This window comes from Papio anubis, chromosome 12 (genome assembly GCF_008728515.1).
Source record: "Papio anubis isolate 15944 chromosome 12, Panubis1.0, whole genome shotgun sequence".
Taxonomy (NCBI): Eukaryota; Metazoa; Chordata; class Mammalia; order Primates; family Cercopithecidae; genus Papio; species Papio anubis.
This window is the reverse complement of record NC_044987.1, coordinates 108,951,017-108,977,795: the sequence shown is the minus strand read 5'-3', so window position 1 is coordinate 108,977,795 and position 26,779 is coordinate 108,951,017. Positions and strand designations below refer to the sequence as shown.

General features: G+C 37.7%; 1 protein-coding gene and 1 long non-coding RNA gene across 2 annotated transcripts; both read left to right on the top strand.

Annotated features, from left to right (window-relative positions):
* Nucleotides 1-810: 810 nt before the first annotated feature.
* GLYAT (glycine-N-acyltransferase) lies at nt 811-24,717 on the top strand. The gene is made up of 6 exons (XM_003909803.5): nt 811-988; nt 9,144-9,239; nt 18,372-18,479; nt 20,908-21,034; nt 23,018-23,189; nt 23,611-24,717. Exons 2-6 carry the CDS (start codon nt 9,159-9,161, stop codon nt 24,011-24,013), a joined length of 891 nt encoding a protein of 296 aa, XP_003909852.3. The 5' UTR covers nt 811-988; nt 9,144-9,158; the 3' UTR covers nt 24,014-24,717.
* LOC108581902 lies at nt 15,631-17,157 on the top strand. Its single transcript, XR_001894762.2, has 2 exons — nt 15,631-15,950; nt 16,576-17,157. It is a non-coding gene; the product is annotated as an uncharacterized LOC108581902 (long non-coding RNA).
* Nucleotides 24,718-26,779: the final 2,062 nt, after the last annotated feature.

Below are 26,779 nucleotides of genomic sequence, written 5' to 3'. Positions count from 1 at the left end.
TCTGTGCTGATCCATTGAGTGAAGAAACACACACGATTTTCGTCCCTCTATCTCAACCTAGCCTCTTGTGTCCCTGCTCCTCTGATTAGCGTGTATGTTCCTCCCTCTACAATAAAGATATTGACTAACCTGGGAATGAGGTGATGAGAACAAGGACCTGGAGAGTGTCAAATTCCCCATGTTGGCTGTTTTACACAGTGGAGTTGAGACTCAAATTATCTTTGCTATGAACCCTCCATTCTTTTCTGAGCAAGTGGAAAGTATAGTAGTGAGGACTTCAGAGTGAAAAAGCTCTGGGCTTAACATCTAACCAGTTCAACCATGCTGAGCTCAATGTCCTTCTCTGTAAGACTAAGAAGTGCCCACATTGAATCATTGTCAGAATGTTTTGCTGCAGCTTCAAAATGGGCATGGGAGGGGACACAGCTTGTCTTTCAAAACGAAGATTCTAACAGCTTTCATCACTTCATGCAAGTAATTTGCTGTTTTATTGCATTCTGCAAATCAGACCTCATTCATATCTTTCCCACTGCCTTGCTTCTATTACAGATACTTGAATGGGAAAGAGGTGAGGATAGTGCCTACATAATCTGACCCTCCTTCCAGTATCTGGCCTGTTGGTTTCACACAGCTTTGGTTTTCATAGTAATTCCATGACCTGTGAGGACAAAAAGCATTGTATGTTTTAAAAAGAGAAGCTCAGGGGCATACAGCCAGCTTCTCAACCATGCAGAGCCAATTCCTTCAACATGGGCCTTTGGGGTACAGGGCTGAATTCCACTAGAATTGACACCAGATTTTTTTTGCCAGCCTAGTACAAGGTCCACATTACAAACCAAAGCTCAGAAATTTCTGGAGGAGGTGTGTCCAAACTTACTCTGCGAGACTCTGCTGAACCGACTGCATCAGGGAGAAATTTCATCTCCCAGAAGGGTGTGTGCGGCTCATCATTTCTTCCTGGAAACATCTGCAGAGACTTGCTTTTCAGGTAAGGACTCATTACCAAGTATCAGATACATAGGATGAACAAGTCTAGAGAGCTAATGTACAGCATGACAACTATAGTTAATAGAATCGCATTGTATATGGGATTCAGGCTACATGAGTGGAGTTATAGCTGCTCTTGCCACAAAAATAACAACAAAAAATAAGTAACTATGTGAGGTAATAGATATATGAATTTGCTTCACAATGGTAACATTTTCACTACCCATATGCTCTCATAACATCATATTATATACTGTAAATATCCACAATAAAATTTATTTTTAATGTAATTATTGCTTTGTGACACCTCTTTCACTTAAGTGAGTCAAATTAAAGTGCGCATATTGTGTTATGTTCAGAATACGCGGGCAACTATGCTCAAGGAAAAGGGGTAACTTCCATTTAAGAAACATATATCTGACACCTATTTTGTAAACGGCAGTTTGCTAGCTACCATGAAAATCCTTAGAAGTTTGTGCTCTGAACTAATAAATGAATAAAGAAAGATTTGAGAGCTTCTTGGAAGCAGGTAGATGAACAGAATACTGAGTGTGTGGAGACACTGGAAGCATTACTGTATTTAATCCTGGTCACATTATAAGGGAGGCAGTTTTTTCCTTACACTACTGATAAGAAGGTTGCTGCCCTGAAAGTGAGAGAGGAAATAAGTAGATCAATAAGACAAGAATACAGACAAGATTGATTGTTTATTTAAATTATACAGAAAACAAATTTTACTTTAAAGATTTAATCTACAATCGTACTACCACCATTTACTTATTTATTCCTGTTTGCCTTTGTTCTCTCTTAAATTTGAACTTTATGTGTTGTATGTGAACTGTTTTGTGTCCTATATTTTCTCATTTTGTTTGAACACTCTCCCATGTATCTATAAGTATTATATATTATGTCTGTATGCATTATGTTAATGCCTTAGGGTTGCATCACTCTGTTGGATCATCTTTTATGCTATCTTCCCCTATTGAGGCAGATAGAGATTTTGTTCAGGACTTGCTTATGTTTGTGTGACTTTATAAAATTCTGTTTAGAGTTTCTGTTTTGTTTTGTATTTAGAGACACTCTGTTACCCAGACTGGAGTGCAGTGGTATGAACATAACTCATTGTAACATTGAAATTGCTGTGGGCTCAACTGAGTCCAGGGTTGGATTCCACTGGAACTGACATCAGAATTTTTTGCCAACTTAGTACAAAGTCTGCATTACAAGCTACAACTCAGAAATTTCTGGAAGAGTTGTACCAAAACTCACCCTGTGAGACTGCGGTCAGATTATGTAGGCAATACTCTCTTACTCTCCTTCCCATTCAAGTACCTGCAGTAAAAGCAAGGTAATGGGAAAGATCTGAATGAGGTCTGATTTGCAGAACACATTTTTTTTCCTACTTACACAAAACAGCAAATTACTTCCATGGAGTGATGAAAGCTGTTAGAATCTTCCCACCTTAGCCTCCTGAGTAGCTAAGGGCTACAGGTGTGTGCCACCATACCCAACTAATTTTTATTTTTGTAGAGATTGTGGTCTTGCTGTGTTCACCAAGCTGGTCTCAAACTTTTGCCCTCAATTAATCCTCCCTCCTTGGCCTCTGAAAGTGCTAGGATTACAGGTATAAGCCACCATGCTCAGTCTAGAGTTGTTTTCTTCTTTTTAAATTGTTTTCTTTGGATGAATTTCCACTTCTGTAATAACTGAACCAGGATCAAAGGTTCTGGAGTTTACAACCAGGGATGCTACTCATTGCCCAGTGCTGCGAGCTGCAGTGATTGTGTCAGATTTCCTGGAAGAACCTCAGCCTCAGTAGCCTTTAGTTTACCCCAACCAAGTATGAGAGCCACACTTGGTTGGTAGTTTGTAAGTACATCCTTAGAGAGTGGTTCCAAACTTCACTCTTCAGAAAATACTGTAATATCACACCCCACAGACTTGACATTAAACCCTATTTTAACTCTACTTTATAACTTCCTTATGAGTTGCCTCTAGAGAAAAGACAAGATTAGCCTTTAGGAATGTCATACTTTTATCATCCTGAGACCCTTAGATATGAGATACGGTCTGGAGTTTTCTTCAAGATATAATGTAGTACAAAATAGTTGGAAACTTTTCTCATGTCCAGGATATATTATGCGTTTAATACGTATATGTTTATTGAATGAATATATTAATGTCTCTATACTTTTGGAAAGTGGAGTGATTAGACAGACAAATTAATACAAGCATTTCATGTATTCAATCATTTGTTACTTACGTATTGAAGGCCTACTATGTGCCAAATACTGTGATAAGAATTACTGATAAGAGAATAAGTAATATGAGCTTCCTGCCTCAGAAGAATTCAACATCTAGAAAAGAAAATGAAATTTGACTTTAAAACATCATATTGAACAGCATAAATATATACGATATTTGTCAATTGAAAGAAGACAACTTTAACCCAAATAACAAGTTATATAATTGAAATATGCATAAACACTTATGAGAGTACAGAAAAGGGAGTGACTTATTCAGCCAGACGTAAGAGACAGTGAAAAGAGCACTAAGGATAATAGGCTGTACAGGTAAACTTGAAGGGGTAAGTGGAAGCTTAATGTAGAAGGCAGAGCTGAAGTAGGAAATTTCAAACTAAGAATAAATGTAGAAAGACCAGAGGAGCTAAGCAGACACTGTGTTGAAGAAATGCACTATGGTCCTATGTGGTGGACAGTAGCAACAGAAAAGGCTAGAAGGGTAGACTAGAGTCAGACGGTAAAGGGAGAATCCATGGGCTAAGGTATTAAGGTCGTTTCTTTTTATATATGCTCAGATTGGTAATTAGCCACACTCCAGGGACTTTTCTTTGTTTCCTTCTTTTCTTCTCTCCTTCCTTTCTTTTTCTTTCTTTTTTTCTCTTTCTTTCCTTCTTTTTTTCTTTTTCTTTCTTGCTGTCTCTGTCTCTCTCATCTGTTTACTCTCTCAATGAAGCTCCACATTGGCCTCCTTAAGCTCCAAAACCTCAGTAAGCTCAATCAGCGAGAGTCCTTGTGCTCTGATTAGATTCCATCTCCTAAACTTCAACCTGAAAACTGCCATCAGGTAATAAGCTGGTGCAATTCTAGCAATCACCTTTTCTGTTTTCCTTTTCTCAGAGATCATAGTTCTTTCTGCATGTCCTGATGTTCAACATATGAAAATTGTTATTGTTTTAGGTGGACAGGTAAATTCAAGTTCTGTTGTCCTCTCTTGGCTGGAAGCAATGTTACTGGTAGTGAATTCTTATGGGTCTGCAGCAACCTCAATTCTCTCCTTAGAAGAAAGAATTCAACTGAGGCGCATAAGGCGGAAGGAGAGACTAAGGCAAGTTTTAGAGCCAGAGTGAACGTTTTTTAAAAAGTTTAGCTGGGTGCGGTGGCTCACGTCTGTAATCCCAGCACTTTGTGAGGCTGAGGTGGGCAGATAGCGAGATCAGGGGTTCGAGACCAGCCTGACAAACATGGTGAAACCCCATCTCTACTAAAAATACAAAAATTAGCCAGGTGTGGTGTTGCGTGCCTGTAATCCCAGCTACTCAGGAGTCTGAGGCAGGAAAATTGCTTGAACCTGGGAGGTGGAGGTTGCAGTGAGCCAAGACTGCACCACTGCACTCCAGTATGCGTGACAGAGTGAGACTCCATCTCAAAAAAAAAAAAAAAAAAAAAAAAAAGCTTTAGAGCAAGAAGGAAAAGAACTAAAGTGCACTTGGAAGAGGGCAAAGTGGGTGACCTGAGAGATCAGGTGAGTAGTTTGAACTTTTGCCTTGGGGTTTTTATATGTTGGCATATTTCTGGGCTCTTATGTCCATTCTCCCCTGATTCTTCCCATGTGGTGGGTTGTCCACATGTGCAGTGGCCTGCTAGCACTTGCGAGGTGAGCATGTGCAGTGTGTTTACTGGAATTGTATGCGTGCTCACTTAAGGTGTTCTTCCCTTACCAATCAAATGTCCCTAGAAGGTCATATACAAATTAAACTTCACCATTTTATCCCTGAATGCACATGCTTGAGTCCACTCGCCCAACTCCTGAGATCTTATCGAAGCTGCTGATCACCAGTTTTAGGTTCTCTATCTATTGAGAGACTACCTTTGGCTGGCACTAGCTGTAACCAATTATTAGTTTAGAAAGTCAATTAACAACCACCTGATCATCATCTGATGGTTGCCTGACATTTCTTGGGGTGAGTGGAGCCCTCATGACTTGGATACATTATGCTGCTAACATACTTTGGTGCTGCATGACTTGGATATGTTCACCAGTGGTAAAACACCTCTACACCTCACCTTCTTCGGATGGAGACATTCAACCCCTGTATGTAATTTTCTTCTCCCTTTTCACTCTCCTGCTTACTAACCAATCCCAGGAACAATTCCTGTCAGCCACAAGTGGCTCTGCTCCCCGTGACTGATCTCTCGGTTCACCCTGATAGGTGGCTCGTGGGAGTGGGAAGGACCTTTGGGCCTGCACTGAGTAGAAGTGAGGAACCAATGGACCTCCTGAACAGGAGGTTTGTGAGAGTGATAGGGCTAAAGCCTAAAAGTGCAATGCCTGGGATTTCCTCTGCTTTTTCAACTAAAAATGACTCTTTCACAAGAAGCTGCACCCTCTATCTCCTGTTTTCTCTGTGTGATCTGAAATTATCTTGCACACCTACCAAACTGTCTGGCTTGAAGACAAGTCTGCCTCTTCTTTTACTTCACATGCCACGTGACTTCTTAAACACACACTTCCTGTTATTCATGCACCCATGGCTCTTACTGCATTTGTGCAGCAGCAAAGGTATGAGCTCCCTTGCAGATCTCCCCTGAAATTTATACATGTTTTTATCCTATGAGCTCAGATGACCTCCAACCCCTCCCTATCTGGTGGCATATTGCCAAAAAAAAGACACCAATTGAAACCCCAGCTCTGCCAGTGCCTTATGACTTAACATATGCTTTTTATTCCTGTTACAACCCAGAGCTAAGTTTTTCTGGTGTTTTTGAAACAGTTTGCCCTCCTGCATAGGGCTGACACTTTAAGGATCTCACCTACTTCCTTTTCTTTTTTTTTTTTTTTTTAAGTCAGCGCCTCTTTAGGGAAGGGAAAATTCTTCCTTTATCATTTACAAGTTCTTGCCCTAAGTCCCAAGTCCTCCAGAGGTTCCTCCTTTGTGTGGAGGGCAACAAAACATTGCCCTCTCAAATCCAAGGGTTGCTGTTTCTGTAAGCATATGAAGGCTTTTCATGAGTGTTCTCGCTTCCTCCTACTTCCTCCTGTAGTCTCCATTTCTCTAATCACTCCTACTCCCTTCTCAATACGCATCAAGACCTTCAAGGTCATATTTAAAGGGAGGGAAGTCCAGCCCTCTTATGGCAGTTAACTGAAAAGCAGGCTTCTCTTCTACTTAAGGAACATAAAAAATGAGAATCTGAGAAAAGAGATAATCATTTTTATTTTTTGCTTGAATGCTTTGAGCAAGAATCACTATAAAGTCATGGAGATAAGGATGCAGGCCAGCCCAGCAGGTGCAAGAGACCCACAGGACAGAGATGAAGGTTGGTCCCAGGCTAACAGATTACTATTAGAACAGAGATAAAGGTAAGGTTAGAGGTACAGGGTAACACCAGTTTATTCCGGAACCCCAAGGATGAACAGGAGGCCTACTGTTCACTCCAGCATCTCCTGTGTTCTCAAGTGGGCAATCGTAATGAGATAGGACAAAGGGTAAGGGTACATAGTAAGACCAGTTAATCTGGAACCTTAAGGATGATGGGGATGCCCCTTTCAGGATACCAGGAAAGTAAGAAGGGACACATTCTTTTCCTTTTTCTTTTTCTCCTCTGTTTTCTCTTCATAGATGGGTAATCATATCTCCATAAAACAGGTTATGACACACAGATATATACCCCCAAACTAGGAAAAGTCTGAGTCCCCAAAACCTTAAAACAAAACAAAACAAAAAAACTAGTTTTTCTTTGTAATACTTGGCCTAAAAATGAAATGAGAGAAAATTACAAAAGTCAATCTTGGAACCCAGTGCCCTTATGCAGGAAATTCTCAAATTAGCCTTCTCAGTCTTTTATAACCAAGAATAGAATAAGGAGGACAGGGCTAAGAAAAAGGAGAAATGCAGGGACCAGAGGCAAGGATATTGTCCTCTCAATATTCAAGATTCACCCTTCTACAGGGGACCCCTAGGCTGCCCATCAGTGAGACATGACAGAATCGAAATCCTGCCCCTGTCCCTCTTGAACCTGGCTGGATACTACTGCCCTGACGGCTAGCAGGAGGCCAAATCCACAGAACAACCACTGCTACCGCTCTGTCAGCAGGAAGCAGTTACAGAAGACTGACTTTTGTCTGTTTTTCCCAAAGAATTGGGGTCTTGAACTCATGGTGGGGGAAATGTTACACAAGGTAGCTAGTCAGGCATACATAGGGCAGGAGAAAGCTCCACGCCCCACACCCCCCACCCAGATATGTCAGGCAACCATCAGGTGATGGCCCAGTGGTTGTTAACTGTCTCTCTAAAATAAAAATTGGTCACAGCAAGTGCCAGCCAAAGTCAGTCTCCAAATACATAGAAAAAACCTGAAAATGGTGATCAGCAGCTTCCTGACAAGACCTCAGGAGTTGGGCAAGTGGGCTTAAGCATGTGCATTCAGAGGCAAAATGGCAGAGTTTTACTATGATATGACCTTCTAGGGACATTTAACTGCTAAGGGAGAATGCCTCTAATTAGCATGCATACAACTCCATGCTCACACTACACATGCTCACCTCTTACATGCTAGCAGGCCGTTGCACATGTGCACAGCCCACCCCCATGGGAAGAATCAGGGGAGAATGGACACAAGACCCCAGAAGTATGCCTACATATAAAACCCAGTCAAAAGGTCCAACTGCACACTTGATCTCTCAGGTCGCCCACTTGGCCCCCTTCCAAATGCACTTTACTTCTTTTCCTTCCTGCTCTAACACTTTTTAATAAACATTTATTCCTGCTCCAAAACTTGCCTTGGTCTCTCTTTCTGCCTTCTGCCCCTCAGTCAAATTCTTTCTGTTGAGGAGGCAAGAACTGAGGTTGCTGCAGACCTATACAGATGCACCGCCAGTAACAGCAACAGTCTTTTCATTGATGTTCTAAAATCACGAGGTTACCTAATTATAGAATCTCGCACCAGACCAGTTTTAATGCAACACCCTCTCATAGCCCTACCTTCACTTAGAATTTACTTTGCTTTCTTCCAAATATTGCAGTTCTAAAACAGAACACAGTGACACAGCATCTTTCTTCATTTTTCAGGTAGTTGTGATGTTCTGGAATGTTTAGGTAATCTCAATTTGACGCAGCTAGTCAAATATGTAAAAATGCTATTTTTATATTACCTAGTAATTTCTACAAAATGTACCACAGATCCTAGTTTAAGGCTTAGAGATGGAATTAGCTTCAAAGTGTGAGGCTTGGTGAGAGTACAAGTTTTGAATATGACCCAGTAATAATTTTTGAAAGGTTAATTGTTTATATTTAGACCATGTCAGAATGCCCTTTATTAAAATGCCTGTATAAAAACATCACGCAATATATAGGACTTTGGTTCAAGTGGAAAGAAAGAAGAAAAGGAAGAGGAGGAAAAGAGGAGTGGTGGTAGTAATCGAATAAATAACAAATGTTCAGTGCTTACTGTAAGACCGACACTCTACTAAGCACATTGCAGGTATTCATTCCTTTAATCCTCACAAAAATTCTGAGTGATATAGTGCTATTATCCCATCTACCTTTGAGGAAACCAAAGTACAGAGAGACTAAATAACTTTCCCAAGTTTACACAACTCATTCTCAGAGGAGTCAGGAGAATCACTGATAGCAACTAAAATTCAAAAGATATTATGTGTATTTAAAAATGTGCTTTTTAATCTAAAATGAAACTAATGGCTGGAATTCATCAAAGGGTAAGAAAAAAGACCTGAAAAACTCAGAGAAAGATCCTTGAGTTTTCCACCAGTCTCATCTTCTCTTGGATTTGCTGAGGACCGCAGTTGAAAGGCACTAAAGGAAAACCTGGTCATTAATACAGAACTTGCTACTCTTGTTTCAGAATCTCCTCTAGCTCTTCTCACTCCTGTATGTTTCTTGGTTGTCTTTCTAGGCTAAGGTATCCTCCATGATGTTACCATTACAAGGTGCCCAGATGCTGCAGATGCTGGAGAAATCCTTGAGGAAGAGCCTCCCAGCATCCTTAAAGGTGATAGTGGAAAATTCTGAGGAGTAAAGAAGACAAACTTGCTATGAAAGAGGAGGGAAAGGGATTGACATTTATGATGCACCTATTTTGAGCCAGGCACATTTCATGTTTTCTCTCATTTAGTTTGCCTTACCTCTCTATAAGATGTTTACTATCATGTCCATGTTGCTGATAAGAAAATGAAGACTCAGTTAATTAATTTTCTCAGTATACCACAAATACTCAGTTGCAATGCTATGATATGAACATAGTTATGCCTTAGTCTAAACACTACCTTTTGCTCTGTGCTGACTCAAAAAATTACTTCCTTGCTCCTTTCCAAGAAGCATTTTATAATAACACTTGAAATTTGCCCAGAGTTCTACAAAGTTGGCTGAGGCTGCATATTAATGTTTAACTTGTTTATTACAAAAGGACACTTGCCAGTGAGAGGTTAACCAGAATGAGTCTTCTTTGAAATTAATAACAGATCAATTTATATTTTAATGTATTTCCCAATTGCTCTGAATTTAAGGCATGTCAAGTTTCTTTAGGGCTAGCTCCCAGTATCTCTCTTAACTGGTATTTTAATAATTAGAGGTCTCAGAATTAAATAAAACACATATATATGTTATATATATATGTTTTACATATATATCTTATATATGTTTTATATTATGTTTTACATATATATATTTTTTTATATATATGTAAATGCCTACATCCAGAACTATGCAAGAGCAGTTCCAATGACAGAGTCAGATTCTTGTCTGTATATATATATATTTAGCAACCAAATGGATATGGCTCACTCCAATGGAACTCCAGTACAATTGTTCATGTGTATGTGTGTGTGTATCTCTTTAGTGGACAATTATTTTTACATTTGTATTGTTTTGGAAGACATTCCTATATAGTGCATACATTTCAGATAAATACATTCAAATTACCCATTCCCTAAATGATTTGCTATTCCCTTCTTTTAGTATAAAGGAGAAAATATTAGCATTCTTTTATTTGTGATTATATAGTTTTATTTTCATTCATTAGAGATGAATTAATGAGACAATAAGCTTTATTCTTTATTTATTAACAACACAATATGGCTTCAAATAAACTAATCCAAATCTAAAGTTACCCACCTTTCAGCTCCTACTAACACTAATCAAAATTACCTAATACTTAAGTGCCTTCACACGACAATCTTTACGATCCAAACAACTCCCAGAGAGACAGAACATTTTTCTTGGACGGCATATTAGTTAGACACTGTATGTATACTTATTTGAGGTATTTTTATGATTAGTGGCTACTTTTAAAAATTCTCTAGGCTAAACATTTTTTTCAATACTCTGTGATGTAGAATTTTCTGCCTTAAATTTCTCCTTATTCCTTGTGTTAAGTGGATCCTAAACATTTTGAGAAAACTCTAGATGTTTCCCAGTGATTCCTTCTTGGAGCCCCTCTGTGGTGAGATAAGGAAACCCTCATGACTCCTCCCTTTCATGAGGAAATAGCATTCCTCCTCTTTGGTTGCATACTAAAAGACATACATTTTCCCCTAATGGAACTCTAAAATTTTTTATACCACTTGCTTTTGATGGGGGTGTATAACCTAGAATTCACTATTACTCAACAATTAATTGAGGCCTAGTTAAGAAAATGTCCATCCATTCTTCTGAGTGTTAGATATAAAATGCATAAAGATGTCCACTACAACTGATTCAACTGATAACAGCTGCCTCACTATGTTCTGTTCACTAGTGTGAAAGGAAAATATCTTCGGCCACCAAAATCACTAAAGAAAACTCAAGCTGGAAACTGCTTAGGGCAAACTTGCCTCCCATTCCATCTATTCAAAGTTGCTAAGATAGATGTATATCTGATTGCCTCTCTGGAAAGGCTAATCAGAAACTCAGAAGAATGAACTGTTTGTGTCTCACATATCTGTGACCTGAAAGCTTTCTCCCTGCTTCAAGTCTTCCTGCCATTGCTTCAAAATGTCCCTTGTTTCAATATGTCTCACCTTTCCAAACCGAATCAATGTACTTCTTACATGTATTGATTGAGGTCTCATATCTTCCTAAAATATATAAAACCAGGTTGTGCCCTGACCTCCTTGGGCACATGTCATCAGGACTTCCTGAGGCTGTGTCAGGGGCACATCCTCAACCTTGGCAAAATAAACTTTCCAAATTAACTGAGACCTGTTACTGATTTTCGGGGTTCAGATTTTGGTAACCATGGGGAAGATTCTGAGTGGAGATGCCCTGACCTTTGACAAATCTCCTATCGGTCCTTGGTACCAGCATGGCTACCTTTATGGCTCAAACTAATAGGACAATTTGCTGAGGTCTGCAAGCACCCCCTCCAGAGAATCCCTGATCTCCCCTGATCTGGTAAAATTATAAAGTTTATTTATTCCTAATTAGATGGGGAGGAAGGTCTCTATGAAGAGGAACCTCTACTTTACTTTTTACACAACTAAAGTTAGCATTTAACAACTACCTAGTGTTAATTTCTGCTTACACTTACAGTGCTCAGAAATCATATAATTTGTGTGATCATTGTTAGTTTTGCTTAACATTTTTGTTCTTTGTATTTTTCTTGGTCAAATCGAAAGGAGAACCCTAAATTATGAGGAACAAGACCTCTGATGTGGGAGGAAAATGGCTAGCAAAAGAAAAAAAAAAGATTTTGAATTTTAACTATTAAAGCAGCTTTATTTATATTATAAGGCCACCTTTTTGCCAGCCAGACCAAACTGAAAGAGCAATGGCTATACTTCTGAAAAAACAGCATTTTGTCTTAACTGAAATATTGTAGTAAGATTAAAAAAAAAAAATTTAAGGAGCTCAATTGTTAAAAGTCAGCTTAATTAAAAAGCTAACATCCAAGATGTATGTGTGTATGTGTTCATGTGTGCATGTTTGTATTTGGAAGGCCTTCATGTTTTTATTTTTTGTTTATATTTCTCTCCTAAGACCTTGTCTATTTTTGTGTAAAAGTTGTTTTTTGTTTTGTTTTGTTTTGTTTTGTTTTTTTGCTTCTCAGTTGACTGAATTCTGTTTTCACCTGATTTTTTTAAAACTAAAATAGTTATTGCAACAAAGGCTACTTGGGTATTTAAGAAAAAAATGAAGTTTAATTTTATTTTTAATTTAGCTAAAAGAAAAATAAAAACAACTTCTTCTAGCATCACCAGACTTTTTCTCTCTGAACCTTATGATGTAAATTTTACTATTTGATTTTCACCTGAGTTGTTTCCTTTAATGTGCAAATTTAAGGCTGTTTATCTGACAGCTTCCTAGGGTTTTGAAACAGGTTGCCAAGAATCTGAAATTCCAAGATAGAAAAAAAAAAGGGGGGGCGGAGGTCTTCATAAATCTATAAAATGTACTTCCATCAGCATGTCTAATTCATCTTTATATGTATTTATGTGTTCTGTACAAAATATTTCACTACTGAAAATATATAAAAGAGCTCTAATTAATCAACTTAAAGAAAAAATAAAAGTGCTTAAATTAGATACTAAAAGAGACTAGTCAAATGCTTTTTCAAGTTTATATAACTTAAATAAAAATCTTTAATAAATAAGCTAGCTTTAAAATTTTTGGTAAAGTAATAGTAGAAATGTCTTAAGAATTCCCAGCATAAATTTTGTTTGCATTTATTAATCAAGCAAATTTCATACTTATCTCTGCCAAATACTGTAAGGTGTCAATGTTTGGCATAGAGGTTACATAACTATGAACCCAGACCCAAACAGGATTATCATTGCTTGCATAATTTTTAATAAATAAGACATTGATATGGGTTTAATGAAAATAGCTGCATCTTTAATTTAGTAAGATTACCGTAACTTCTAATCCTGTGGGTTTAGGCAGTCTGGTCCACAGTCAATAAGGAGGTTTGTTTGGGGAAAAGACTGTTACTCTCTTTGTTTCAAAGCTAAACTATAAACCAAGTTTCTCCCAAAGTTAATTAGGCCTACGTCCAGGAATGAATGAGGACAGCTTGGAGGTTAAAAGATGGAGTCAATTAGGTCAAATCTGTTTTCACTGTCTCAGTTATGATTTTGCAATGGTAGTTTTATAACTTTAAATCATGAATATCACAGTTTTCATAAATAATCCAGGAAAATAATTAAAATAATTGGGGTAACATAATGGGATAAATATTTGTAAGCAAACTGTCATAACTTAGCATATGAAATTATATTAAATTAAATAATAGACATTTCCTTAGTTGGGTATCTTCCCATAAAAGTATATTGTAGGAAAATATTCTTGCTAAAAAACAAACCAAAAAAAGTGCCTTTTTTTTTTTTTTAAAAGAGGTGAACAAGTTTTTTCCAATTCAAAGGTTATTTAAAGTTTATATATAAAACAAAGTAAAAGGGACTAGGACTAAAAAAAGATATAAAAAAGCTATTTTTAAAAGAAGGTTTTTTTAGGTAAAAAAAGCTTAAAGAGAGCTAATTTTATGTAAGACAGAATCTTGTGTGGTAAATTTAATCCTAAAATAAAATAAGTAGTTGTTTAAAAAGGAGGGATGTTCAGGACAAACCAGAAAGTCCAAGCATGTCATGAATAATCAGTGTAAGTCACAATAAGAGGATTTATGTATTTAAAAAGTTTATATAATCAGGCCGGGCTTGGTGACTCAAGCCTGTAATCCCAGCACTTTGGGAGGCCGAGACGGGCAGATCATGAGGTCAGGAGATTGAGACTATCATGGCTAACACGGTGAAACCCTGTTCTACTAAAAATACAAAACTAGCCAGGCGCAGGTGGCAGGCGCAAACCCTGTAGCCACTGGGGAGGCTGAGGCAGGAGAATGGTGTGAACTCTGGGAGGCGGAGCTTGCAGTGAGCTGAGATCTGGCCACTGCACTCCAGCCTGGGTGACAGAGCGAGACTCTGTCTCAAAAAAAAAAAATAGTTTATATAATCAAGTTGTCGTATTATTAAGTTTTCATTTGCTTAGAAAAAAAGTGAGATAAAATTTTTTAAATTAAGATTATTACATCCACGTATCTCCCTGTATATTCTTTTAAAGTCCTTGTAACGTTGAATCACAGAATTTTAACTCCTGTGTCTATAAAGAATACCAAGTCCTGCTAAATTTAAAACACTGATAGCAATTAAAGCCTCATCTTCAGGCCCTGTAGAAAATGCCAATCAAAATAAACTGCATTCCTGAGACACTGGGCAATAAATTAAAGCTATTCAACTCCTCAAGGCCCAGGGACTATTGTGGAGGAGTTGGGCATGTAAGAGTGTAATGGCTGATTTTGAAAGACAAAATAAGTTTATATATAAGTTTAGTTTCTGTATAAATTAATCATTAATGTCAAAGGAACACTGATGAAAAACCAGTATATGGACCCCTGTGTCAGATTAACCAGGTTTTCTTGAAGCATTAACTGACTTCTTAATAAAGGTTATAAGAGGTTCAAGGAAGTTACATTTTATAATCCAGATTAAATTTTATAGACTGTTTACAGATTTTGAAAAACAAATGTAACTGGCTTCATGCTGTTTTCATTAGGGCGTCTTATTAAGAAAATTAAATTTCTTCTCTCAAAACATGAAGGTTTTCACTGTTTTTTGAAGTCTTTGACTTTCACTTTGGTTAAATAAATGACTTTACAATGACCTGTAATCCTATTTTGTAATTTCAAGTGTTTTAAACTTATATTTGACAACCTTTCCAAAATTGAATTATAAATTATGTCTTTTTCTGACCCAATTCTTTAAGATAGTAGGTTCCCCTAAGTCCAAAAATGACACAATTTGGCTTATTTGGTATAAAAATTATACAGACGGCATTGCCAAATATGAAATGGTGTTTGGTCTTCTTTGGGCTGTATTTGTACAAATATGTTATTGGTATGTGTTCCAAAATTATGGGAAACTCCTGTAATTATAATATAATTTAGTATACATTATCAGTAACAATCATATTGTGTGCCACAGGGGTAACAAATTTTCTTGTCAGTTGTGTCTTTTGATTATGGCTGCCTTAAACCTTTTTTTATCCATGGAAAATGGTTGTCTTGTTTTGGTGCTCTTTAGAAGGTAGTTTTATAATCAGCTATAAAACTCCAACAGGTGCTCTTAAATGCAGGTTTCTGATAACTTTGGAGATTGCAATATCAGAATAGAGAAAAAAACTTTCAGGACTCATAGAGAGATAAAATGTTAATGAGTATCAAACAAAATAGGAATTAACTACATGGACTGAACCCATCTTTTTAACATTTTATTTAAAATGTTTGCTGATCCTTTGTTTATCAGAGTCTTAAAACTTTTCTTTTGAGCTATTGACAGCTTTTAACAATTTAGTATACTCCTATGAACAAACTTTGGAGCATATTTGTTTCTCTCTACCAGATTTCTCCAGAATTTGGAAATTGTGAGTATTCTTAACTTACGGCAATACATTTATTTGCATAAGTGCAATAAGAATCTGTTTTCATTTCTAACAGGAAACAATTGGAGAAATTGGTTATTTTATGAAGGCTTTAACTGCTTTCCTTTAAGAAATCAAACTTGACTTATGGAGTTAATAAAGCCCTTGAGAAAAAAATGGTCTTATATATAGTGTACGCAGTCCCTGTACAGGGTTTCTGAGTGTGGTAAGTAAAGAATGTCACTTTCTGACAGGCACAGAAGCCCCAGGTTTAATGTGGAACCTCAAGAGGAGAGGAAATTCATTCAACTCATAGGTATTTGATGGCACAAATTCACGACTAGGCTTTGCTTTAAAAAAGTCTGATCTGAGATTCCTCCTATGGAACAAAGTTTAATCAAAGCCAATTTAAAAACCTATATAAAAATAATTATTCTTGCTGCACTGTACACAAATAATTAGGCCAAGTATAATAAAGCAAACTAGTCCTACCATAATTTGTTTTTAGTTAAAACAGGAAACTGGAGAGAGAAAAAAATCTATATTTCAAAACTATAGTACACTTGTTGTTAGATTCTAGTTTTGCCTAATGTTATTTTTCAATTTTTATTATTTTCTACAATTTGAAATGAATTCTATTTTTCTTGGCTACAAGTCTTCAAAATAATGTTTTAAATTATTTTTCTTCCTTTTTTTTCATTTGTCCTAATTTGAAGTCACTGAAAACTAAGCTGTGCTTTCTTAAAACCCTGCAAACTGAAGCCAAACAACTTAAACTTCAGAAAAAAATAACAGCAACCTATTTACATACATAAGCCACTTTCAAAGCTGCCTATTAATGTATGAATTTTAGAGTAATGTGGCCTATATCTATTTTTCCAGGATTGTTCTTTTGTTTGTTGTTGTTTTTTCTCCCTTTCACTGCTGTTTTCTCTTCACAGGACATGAGACTTCACAATCTGCTAAAAATGAGCTTTTGGGACCTACCCATCTAGAAATAAACTGTCCTAGCCATAAGACATTAAATGAAACCTGAGACCAGAGGCTCATTTTATTGTAAAATGCTTTCTCCAAAAGACTTTACAAAAAAAGGGTGGGGGGATATGAAAGGAAAATATCTTGGGCCCCCCAGCCCCTAAAGAAAACCCAACCTGGAAACTGCTTAGGGCAAACTTGTCTCCCATTACATTCAAAGTTACTAAGATAGATGCATATCTGATTGCCTCCTTTGGAAAGGCTAATCAGGAACTCAAAAGAATGCAACATTTGTGTCTCACCTATCTGTGACCTGAAAGCTTCTTCCCCGTTTCAAGTATTCGTGACCTTGCTTCAAGATGTCCCACTTTTCCAAACTGAACCAGTCTATTTCTTATATATAATGATTGAGGTATCATACCTCCCTAAAATGTATAAAACCAAGCTGTGCCCCAGTCACCTTGGGCATGTGTCATCAGGACTTCCCAAGGCTGCTTCATGGGTGTGTACTCAATCTTGGCAAAATAAACTTTCTAAATTAACTGAGACTTGTCTTAGATTGTCTGGGTTCACACTAGGATTGGGGTTCAGTAGGACTACAAAGGAGTTTTAATAAATTAGGCCACAACAATAAGAAAAAAATAACAGTTTCACACATTTTCATATTTTGCAATGGATAATATTGTAGTGTAAATACATTTTAACAGGCCCCAGGTACAAATGTGTAAAAATGTAACCATTATATTTTGCCAAAACTGTACTAAATTTCTATATTAAGCCTCCACCCATAGCTGAAAACAGAATTAATTCAGATAAACTCAGACTTAGTCAATTTAGAAATTTTTTCACCTTCATTCTCTACTCTGACATCAGTATTTCATGTGGGATAGGGGGCAGCAGGAGGGAAATATACTGGTATAGTTCTATCATCTATCCTTGATGGAAAGCATTCAAGTGCACAGCACCTTTTTGGTGTATTTCCATGCTGGTATCAGCTGAAGCTTCATGTTCACAATGGTCATGAGATCTATGCTGCCATCTACTACTGCATACCACAACCCCAAAGTCATAAGGACACTTACTGTCTGTGGGGTTTACTCTCACTCATTCTCACATCCTACCCTCTCTTGCACACCTCTCTCTCATTAGTTGGTCCAACAGGGCAGGGGTGGGGATCTAAGACTGGATCCAGGCTAGGGTTCCCCAAGCTTATTCTCTTGAGCAATAGGCTATAGTCTCTGCTGACTGATGAGAATTCAGTTAAGCTCTCCAGAGAGTTATATGGAAACAATGCTAAAGAGTTTTAAACATGTATATAGCCTTTAAACCAGCAATTACTCTTCTGGATATTTTAAGAAAATGTTAGGTACGCATGCAAAGATTCCTGTGAAAGAACATTCTATAAAGAATTATTTATTTAAGTGAAAAGTTGAAAACAGTATGTTTGTGGAGAAATAGGTACACAATATGTTCAGTGATGAAAAATAGCAAATATCAGTAATTTTATTATTGAACAAAAATATGTTTAATCTAAAGGATCTGGTGGACAAGTGGCCTGATTTTAATACAGTGGTTGTCTGCCCTTTGTGTGTACAGATAAAAAAATAGCACACAGAAACTGTTTGACCTAGATTCTCCATTTGGCTACTTTGTATCATAAAATGTCATGATTTTATAGAAATAATTATTGTCCTAATCAAGCAAGAAACTTTGCTGTCTTTTTCTAATAAACCAACCCTCTCAATTTCTTGGGATCCCGCAGGTTTATGGAACCGTCTTTCACATAAACCATGGAAATCCATTTAATCTGAAGGCTGTGGTGGACAAGTGGCCTGATTTTAATACAGTGGTTGTCTGCCCTCAGGAGCAGGTAAGGTTTCATGTATGAATATTCTTCTACATTTATATTAGCTGTGTGCCTATTACATTCTTAGCAATATGGTAGAGCCAGGGCATACAGAAGTAAATCATAGTGATAGTCAACAAGTCCCCATCCTCAAGAAGCTCAGAGTCTGGAAGACAAGATAGATCAACAGATAAATTAAAATTCAGTGTGAACTATACAAGAACAGAAGATAAACAGGATACAGAAATAGGCCAAGTAAAACCTGATTAAATTATGGAAGTCAAAGGTGGGGCTACCAGATAAGTTCAATATACTTCTTGGTGGAGATGTCATCTGAACTGGATTTTGTAGGAAAAATATGTTTTCTGTCAGGATTACAAGGAAAAGTGGACATTCTAACCAGAGAAAACAGCAAGGGCACAGACATGAAGTTGTAAAAAAGGGCAGTGAGTTAGAGTGACTATTGTATTAGTCCGTTCTCATGCTACTAATAAAGGCATATCAGAGACAGGGTAATTTATAAAGGAAAGAGATTTAATTGACTCACAGTACAGCATATCTGGGAAGGCCTCAGGAAACTTACAGTCCTGACAGAAGGGGAAGCAAACACGACCTTCTTCACATGGTGGCAGGAGAAAGAATGACAGCTGAGAAAATGGTGAAGCCCCTTATAAAACCATCAGATCTCATGAAAACTTACTATCACAAAGACAGGGTGGGGGAAACCACCCCCATGATTCAATTATCTCCATCTGGTCCCTCCAATTACACGTGGGGATTATAAGAACTATAATTAAAGTTGAGATTTGGGTGGGGACAGAGCCAAACCCTATCAACTACAAAAAGCAAAACTATAATGCTAGAACTTCTATACACATTTGAGGAAACACTTAAAAATTATTGAAACTAAACAGTTAACACATTTCAAGATGAAAATGCATAAGCTTATTTCAAAACATCAGAAAACACAAATATACTTTTAATACTAATAAAGTTATTTAAAAATCACTTTGTTGTGGGAACACTTAAAATCTACTCTCTTAGCAATTTTAAAGAATACAATACATTGTTATTAACTATAGTTACCGAGTTGTACAATATATCTCTTGAACTTATTCCTCCTATTATAACTATTATAACTGAAGTTTCATATCTTTTGACTAACAATTTCCCAATTCCTCTACTTTCCCCCACCTTACCTGCTGATAACTACCATTCTACTCTCTACTTCTATGAGTTCAACTTTTTTACATTCTACATACAAAGGAGATCATGAGGTACCTGCCTTTCTGTGTTTGGCTTATTTCACTTAGTATAATGTCCTCCAGGTTCAACATATGTGAAGCAATACATATGCTAATTACCCTCATTTAGCCATTTCAAAGTGTATACATATTTCAACACAACATATTGTTCATAAATATATACATTTTTTATTTGCCAATCAAAATTTAAAAATAAACAGTATATGAAATGAATAAATTTATGGTATGAAAACTAAACCAAAATAAAATTATTTGATATTTTAAATGTAGACTTAAGCAACAAAATGTGTCAGTGGTATCATTGCTGACTTGTGTGTTTTTTGTGTAACATTTTTCAACTTTTGAAAAAGTTTTAAAATTCCATAATAGTTGTGGTAATATTTTCATCCGCCTTCTTCCTGTAAATAATTGTATCTGTCATTTACTAATTTGAGGAGCTCTTTCTGAGTAAGTGGATTGTTTGTTTCTCTGGAACTGCAATTGGTTTAACAGTTATATTTTTCAAAGAAGGCATTTCGAATTGGTTTTTAATCTTCTTTGGTATCAATATCAAGATTCATACTGCAAGTATTTGAACTGTAGTAAAATTTATTCTATCAACATAAGCTTTCCCTTGTCAACTGCCTCTCTCTTCTTCCTGTTGAGGATGATGGTGGTAAGAGGAATGCTTTCTAAATGGTTATGTCTTTTATTTGAAATTTTAACGTGTTATATGGATAATGAATAGTATTGTTCTGGAATTTTCCAATATAAATAGAATAGCTGAATTTTTGATCGTTATCTCATTATTTAAATAATTCAGAAATAATTATATGCATATAAACCCACAGTTAGATAAAGGAAATAAGTTCTAATGTTTGACATAGGGTGACTATAGTTAACAGCAATGTATTGTATATTTCAAAGTAGATTGAAGGAGGACTTGAAATGTTCTCAACACATGGAAATAATAAATATTCTGGGTGATGAAAACTGTGACTTGATCATTAAACATTCTATTCACATAACAGAATATTACACATACCCCGTAAATTTTTACAAATATTATGTATCAATAAAAAAGAAATAATTGTGATGCACCAATAAAATTACCAATATTTTATTACTTAGAAATATCACAGTATAAAATTATATGTAATCATAAAATATAAGGATGTGTTTTATTTCCTTTTTCCTAATGATAACAGGATATGACAGATGACCTTGATCACTATACCAATACTTACCAAATCTACTCCAAAGACCTCCAAAACTGTCAGGAATTCCTTGGTTCACCAGAACTTATCAATTGGAAACAGCATTTACAGATTCAAAGTAAGTAAGAGGAATGGGATGTGTGCTGACTCACTTATGTGTCCTGAGCAAGTTTTCATGTGACTTATACCTCCTTCCTCCAAGCTCCAGACTCCCAGCCTGCTGTCAATTTTGTTACTGTGTGGTAACTATACCTGTAAATGGTGGTGAACAGTGTGGGAAACCCTAAAATTGGCAAATAATGGGCTTCATAAAGGGAACCATAGTATAATTCCTTGGTACCAAAGATTTATGACATATTTTGCAGCTGTATCCAGACCTTTTAGGGTGATTGGATGCTGAAGAAGAGCCTTCCCTCTGGCCTTCTATTCTGGTAATAAAAATGACAGCTTATTTGGCCATAGAATACTTCCCAGGTCACCAAGAACAACTGTCATGGTTCCAACTATGCTCTCTGGACATTCCCTAGGATGGCATTTGACTGTTACTTGCAGTGTAATCTTAGTTAAGTGATTTAACCTCTCTGAGATTATGTTCGTCATATATAAAAATGAGGATAATAATGTTACCTAACACACAAGGCACTGAAAAGATTCAATGAAGGTGACTAGGAAATGCTTAGCATAATACTTGGACATGTTAGTAACGTTTGCTGCATGGCAAACCTAATAATTCTGTGAATCAACCATTTGGGCTGAACTTTGCAAAGCAGTTCTTCCACTGGCCTCATCTGGGTTTACTTGTGTAGCTGTAGTTGATGGGTGGACCATGGCCGATTGCTCTTACATGGCCTCACTCACATGCCTGAATGAGAGTTCTGTTGTCAGTTCATGACAGCTGGTGACTGTGGTGATAGCATGATGGCAGCATGTATCTTTAGCAGACTGGCCCAGGCCTATCTTAATGGTATTGGTCTTAATGTAATTGGTCTTAACCAGGAGCAAAAACAAAGGGAAAGCCCCAATGGGGCAGGCACTTTTAAGCCTCTCCTTGCATTAAATTTGCTCTTTCTATTGATGAAAGTCGGTCAGTGTGGCCAAGGTAAGTTGCAGCGGAGGAGGGGACTATCCTGGGGAATAGATACCAGGAGATATGGGCAAATCGTGGGTCATTGCCTCATATTATTACACTAGGAATGTAGCTTAGTAGATGTTAGCTACCATTTTTTAAATTTATCTGGTAGGATTATCAAAACTACACAATTACACAGCCCAGAAAATGTGGTTCCAGTGCAGATACTGCTGTTAATAACACAATCGTAATTGAATCCATCCCTAGGCATGTTTTCACTTAGGTAAAACAGAAAAAATTACACAAATCCTTACTGTTTGAAATGCTTGTTCCCTGGTGCTGTAAAGAAATAGCACTTGAACATAAATTTAATTTCCTCAGCAAGGTCATTTTTACTTTCTGCAGAAAGGGTACACTCACCAGCAATTTTGCCATGAGAGTACACTGAACAAAGGAGACAGGGTTATTTATAATCTGACATGTCCACCCTACTGCTGTGTCTGGTTTCCATTGGCTGGAATGGGACCTCACATTCTGTATTTGTCCCAATTGGCTAGCAACTTAAAACCTTTTAAAAGAGGTAAAGGTAGAGGAGAATGAAGGAAGCAGGAAGTAACCTGTGGAATGCTGAGAAAGGTAAAAACATCTCCAAATAAGGAAGAGGAACAGGCTATGACCTAATGCTTGCTTGGACCAGTATAAGCATGCCAGGGTAAATATTTAGGCTAAACTGTGCGAGCTAAGAACACAAAGTACATTGATTTCTGGCAGATATCTAAGAATGCTAGCACAGGTCTTTGAATAAAGTTTGCTTCTAAGAGAAGTTACTATTTATTCTTAGATGGGGAGGGAAGTCTTTTTGAAGAGGAATCTTCACTTTTTACATTACTATGTGACATGGGTCATAGTGGTAGCACCAAGCCCAGAACCAAGATTTTATGATACTAAATCCCAGACACTTCTTACTCCACTGCAGAACTTCACTCTAGAATATACCTAAGCCATTACATCTCTGTTTATCCTACCGTCTAGGTTCACAGCCTAGCCTGAATGAGACTATACAAAATCTTGCAGCCATTAAGTCCTTCAAAGTCAAACACACACAATGCATTCTCTATATGGCATCCGAAACAGCCAAGGAACTGGCTCCTTTCCTGCTGGAATCAAAGACATTATCTCCCAGTGGTGGCAAACCCAAGGCCATGTGAGTTTGATAAAATCCACTGTATACCACTCACAGCTCTCAAGCAACCTCCCAACTTCTCTCCCTGCATTCACTCTGGCCTTCCTACAATCAATGTTGTACAAAGAAATCAGAATTATATTTTTAAAAAATTTAACTCAGAACATGTTTCTCCCCTGCTTAAAAGACTCCACCATCTCCCTTCTCATCTAGAATAAATCAGGTCTCTGGCTACCACTTGGACCTTTATTGCCCTTCCTGCTTTCTTTCTCCAACAACTCTGACCTTCACTCTGTTCCTCTTTCATCACAAGCTCATCTATATTCCAGGACTTCACATTTGTTATTTCTTCTGTCTACTCTGTCTCTCAAGACAATAGAGGTCACAGCAAATACAAACCTTTATACTAATGGATTTTGTTTTCTTCTTGGACCCTCCATAGCAACCAAGAGATGTTTAAACTCTCATCCATGGATGTTAACTATGCTCACTTGGTGAATAAATTCTGGTATTTTGGTGGTAATGAGAGGAGCCAGAGATTCATTGAGCGCTGCATTCAGACCTTTCCCACCAGCTGTCTCTTGGGGCCTGAGGGAACCCCTGTGTGCTGGAATCTAATGGACCACACTGGAGAGATGAGAATGGCAGGCACCTTGCCTGAATACCGGTTTCAGGGTCTTGTGACTTATGTCGTCTATCACCACGCCCAGAATTTGGCCAAACTTGGCTTTCCTGTCTATTCTCATGTAGACTACAGCAATGAAGCTATGCAAAAAATGGGTTACCAACTGCAACATGTTCCCATTCCCAGAAGCTGGAACCAGTGGAACTGTGTGCCTCTGTGATGCCAATCCTGAACATAAGACAGTGTTGGGCAGGTCTGGGCATGTAATTGGAGGAGTGGATGGTGGATGAAAAGAAAGAATAAATTGTAATCAGCAGTAAAGGAGTGGGCACTGTTTGGGCTCTGGGGAAGCAGTGTGATGTTCAACAGGATCGCCATGGTCCCTGCATTCACAGGTTTCTCAGTGGGAAGGAGGCCCAGGTCCTCTTACATTTAACCTATGCAATTTAGCTCCCCACATTTCCAGGACCTCTATGACACTTCATCAGATGCATATTGCTTCAAATTATTTCTCCTGGAATCCCTGGTTCCTCGGTTGCAAGACCCTTGCCAGTTTTTCTGGGAGCTAGGAAAAGGTGAATAGTATTTTCTGAGCACTGTGATTTATTTCTTTCCCTTTCTAAAGTCTTTCCCTTGTGATCAACAAGTGGACTCTCCTTAATAGGTCTTTAGAGATTATCCTCTCCTGTTATTGCCACTTTATAGGTACATTAAATATACTAAACACAAATATATATGGGATATTAGGCTAAATACAATACATGATATAGCAGGGAATGTTACTAGAAGAAATACCAACTGATGATATCCTATCCTCTCCCAGCTCCTATTATAGGAAAAAAGATCCAATGTTATTTCTAAGGATGAGCTTCCAAAACCCACCACAACTCTTAAATAATAAAGAAAGTTTTGTGTTTGATTATATACAATTTTTATTGTGTTTGTTCAAGCTAAGTGGTTCATCATGGTAAGAGCATGAAAGAAATGAGTGTATGAAAAGGGGAAGGTGGGAGCACCTTGACCCAGGGATGTGATTGTTTATTGAGGAGAGATAGGAGTTGAAGGGAGAGAAGACAGCATGAATACCTGCTTGTCCAATTAACCTCAGCACATTACTAATCTTAGTTTGTTCCTGCTGTAACAAAATGCCTGAGACCGGGTAATTTATAAATAACAGTGTCTGAAATTATGTAGTTAAAATAATCATAAAATAATTAAAAATTTATTTATCACAGTTCTGGAGGCAGGAAGTCTAAAAGCATGGTGCCAGCAGATTTGGTGTCTGGTGAGAATCCAGTCCCTGCTTCCAAAGTGGCATATTATTGCTGTGTTCTTTGTAGGGGATGAACACTGTGTCCTCACATGGCAGAAAGACAGAAGAGCAAAAAGGAGCCCAGCTAATTTCCTCCAGTCCTTTTTCCTTCAGTCACAAATCCCATCCATAAGGGTGGAAGTCCTTGTGGCCTAATTACTTCTTAAAGACTCTATCTCTTAATACTGTTGCATTGAGGATTAAGTTTCAACATGAATTTTGGAGGAAACACAAACATTCCGATTATAGCATTACTTCAGAATGCCTGAACTCTATAAAGTTTAGATAATTGTCTCATACAAGAGTCTGTTGAGGGGGAACAGGAGAGATAATCTTTCAGGTTGCAACAGGTTAGGACAGTTTTCTTTTTCTTTTTGAGACAGAGTTTCGTGCTGTCACCCAGGCTGCAGTGCAGTGGCATGATCTTGGCTCACTGCAGCTTCTACCTCTCAGGTTCCAGCGATTCTCCTGTTTCAGCCTCCCAGGTAGCTGGGATTACAGGCATGTGCTACTGCACCCAGCTATTTTTTGTATTTTTAGTAGAGATGAGATTTAACCATGTTGGTCAGTCTGGTCTAGAACTCCTGTGAAAGGGGAACAATAAAAGTTAATCTCCTACAGATTGTGTTTGCTCCAGGCTTTCAGCATTGTGCTTGCACTGAATACAAGCAAGCAGCTCCAGCTTCTCAGGGTTGCACTCTGGCCACTTGAGCCAGGCAGTCACCCACCTGCTCTTACATTGCATACCTGTGTCTAAGTACTTATTTCATCCATCAGTTGGCCAGGGTATGCAGGACAGACCCAGCAAGTGGTGCCTCATGTGAGGAACACTGCAATGGATCACAATGGAACCCTAAAAAATGTAAGTGAAGTGACTGTGCAGTAAGTAATTGGTGCCCCCTGGGGATTTCCAAGTTCAAGGGGATTTTCAAGCTAGGGTTCTATCATGGGACAACAGTTATCAGCTCAACAGCAACAGCATATAAAAATATTGAAACAGCTGCTTAAAGCTACTGGAGCCTCGGTCTTGGAGGCTCAATTAAGGGACCTAATTCAAACTGTTGTTTTCCATAACCCATGGTTCCCAGAAGAAGGCACACTAGACAGAGCTCTGAGAACAAGTGGGAAGAAATCTTAAACGACATCATGCACAAGGGCAATGGGTCCCAGTAACATCTTTAACCACTACATAGAAAAGCCTAAAAAGGGAAGGGAGGAAGAAACATCATCTACCTTACCACCTCCTCCTCCTCCCTCAGCCCTGCCATTACCAGGTAAAGGTGCCACAGAGGAGACAAATATTTTCGCTGAGCCCCCTCCCCCAGTGAATTGGAAAAAAGACAAGGAATACACTACAATTATGGGACCGTGTCTTAGACAAGTGGAATTAGAAGGGGAGCTCTTGGCCTGCCCAGTAATACAAGATCAATGAGGCAATCACGTACATGAACCGATTACTTTCAACACTTACAAAGAAATAAGAAAAAGCATTAGAGAAAATGGAGCTGTTAGCCCATTTACAAAAAGATTAATTTAGGCCATAGCAGATAACTTCCACATGACCCCATGGCACTGGTCAGTGCTAGCTAAAACAACTTTAGAGGCAAGTTAACACCTTCTCTGGAGGGCAGAATATGATGAGTTGTACAAAAAACAAGCCAACCAGAATCAATT

Coding starts and splice junctions, on each gene's coding strand:
- GLYAT (XM_003909803.5), top strand. CDS start 9,159: ATGATGTTACCATTACAAGGTGCCCAGATGCTGCAGATGCTGGAGAAA. Junction 18,480..20,907: donor TTGTCTGCCCTCAGGAGCAG/GTAAGGTTTCAT, acceptor TAATGATAACAG/GATATGACAGATGACCTTGA. Junction 21,035..23,017: donor ACAGCATTTACAGATTCAAA/GTAAGTAAGAGG, acceptor CCTACCGTCTAG/GTTCACAGCCTAGCCTGAAT.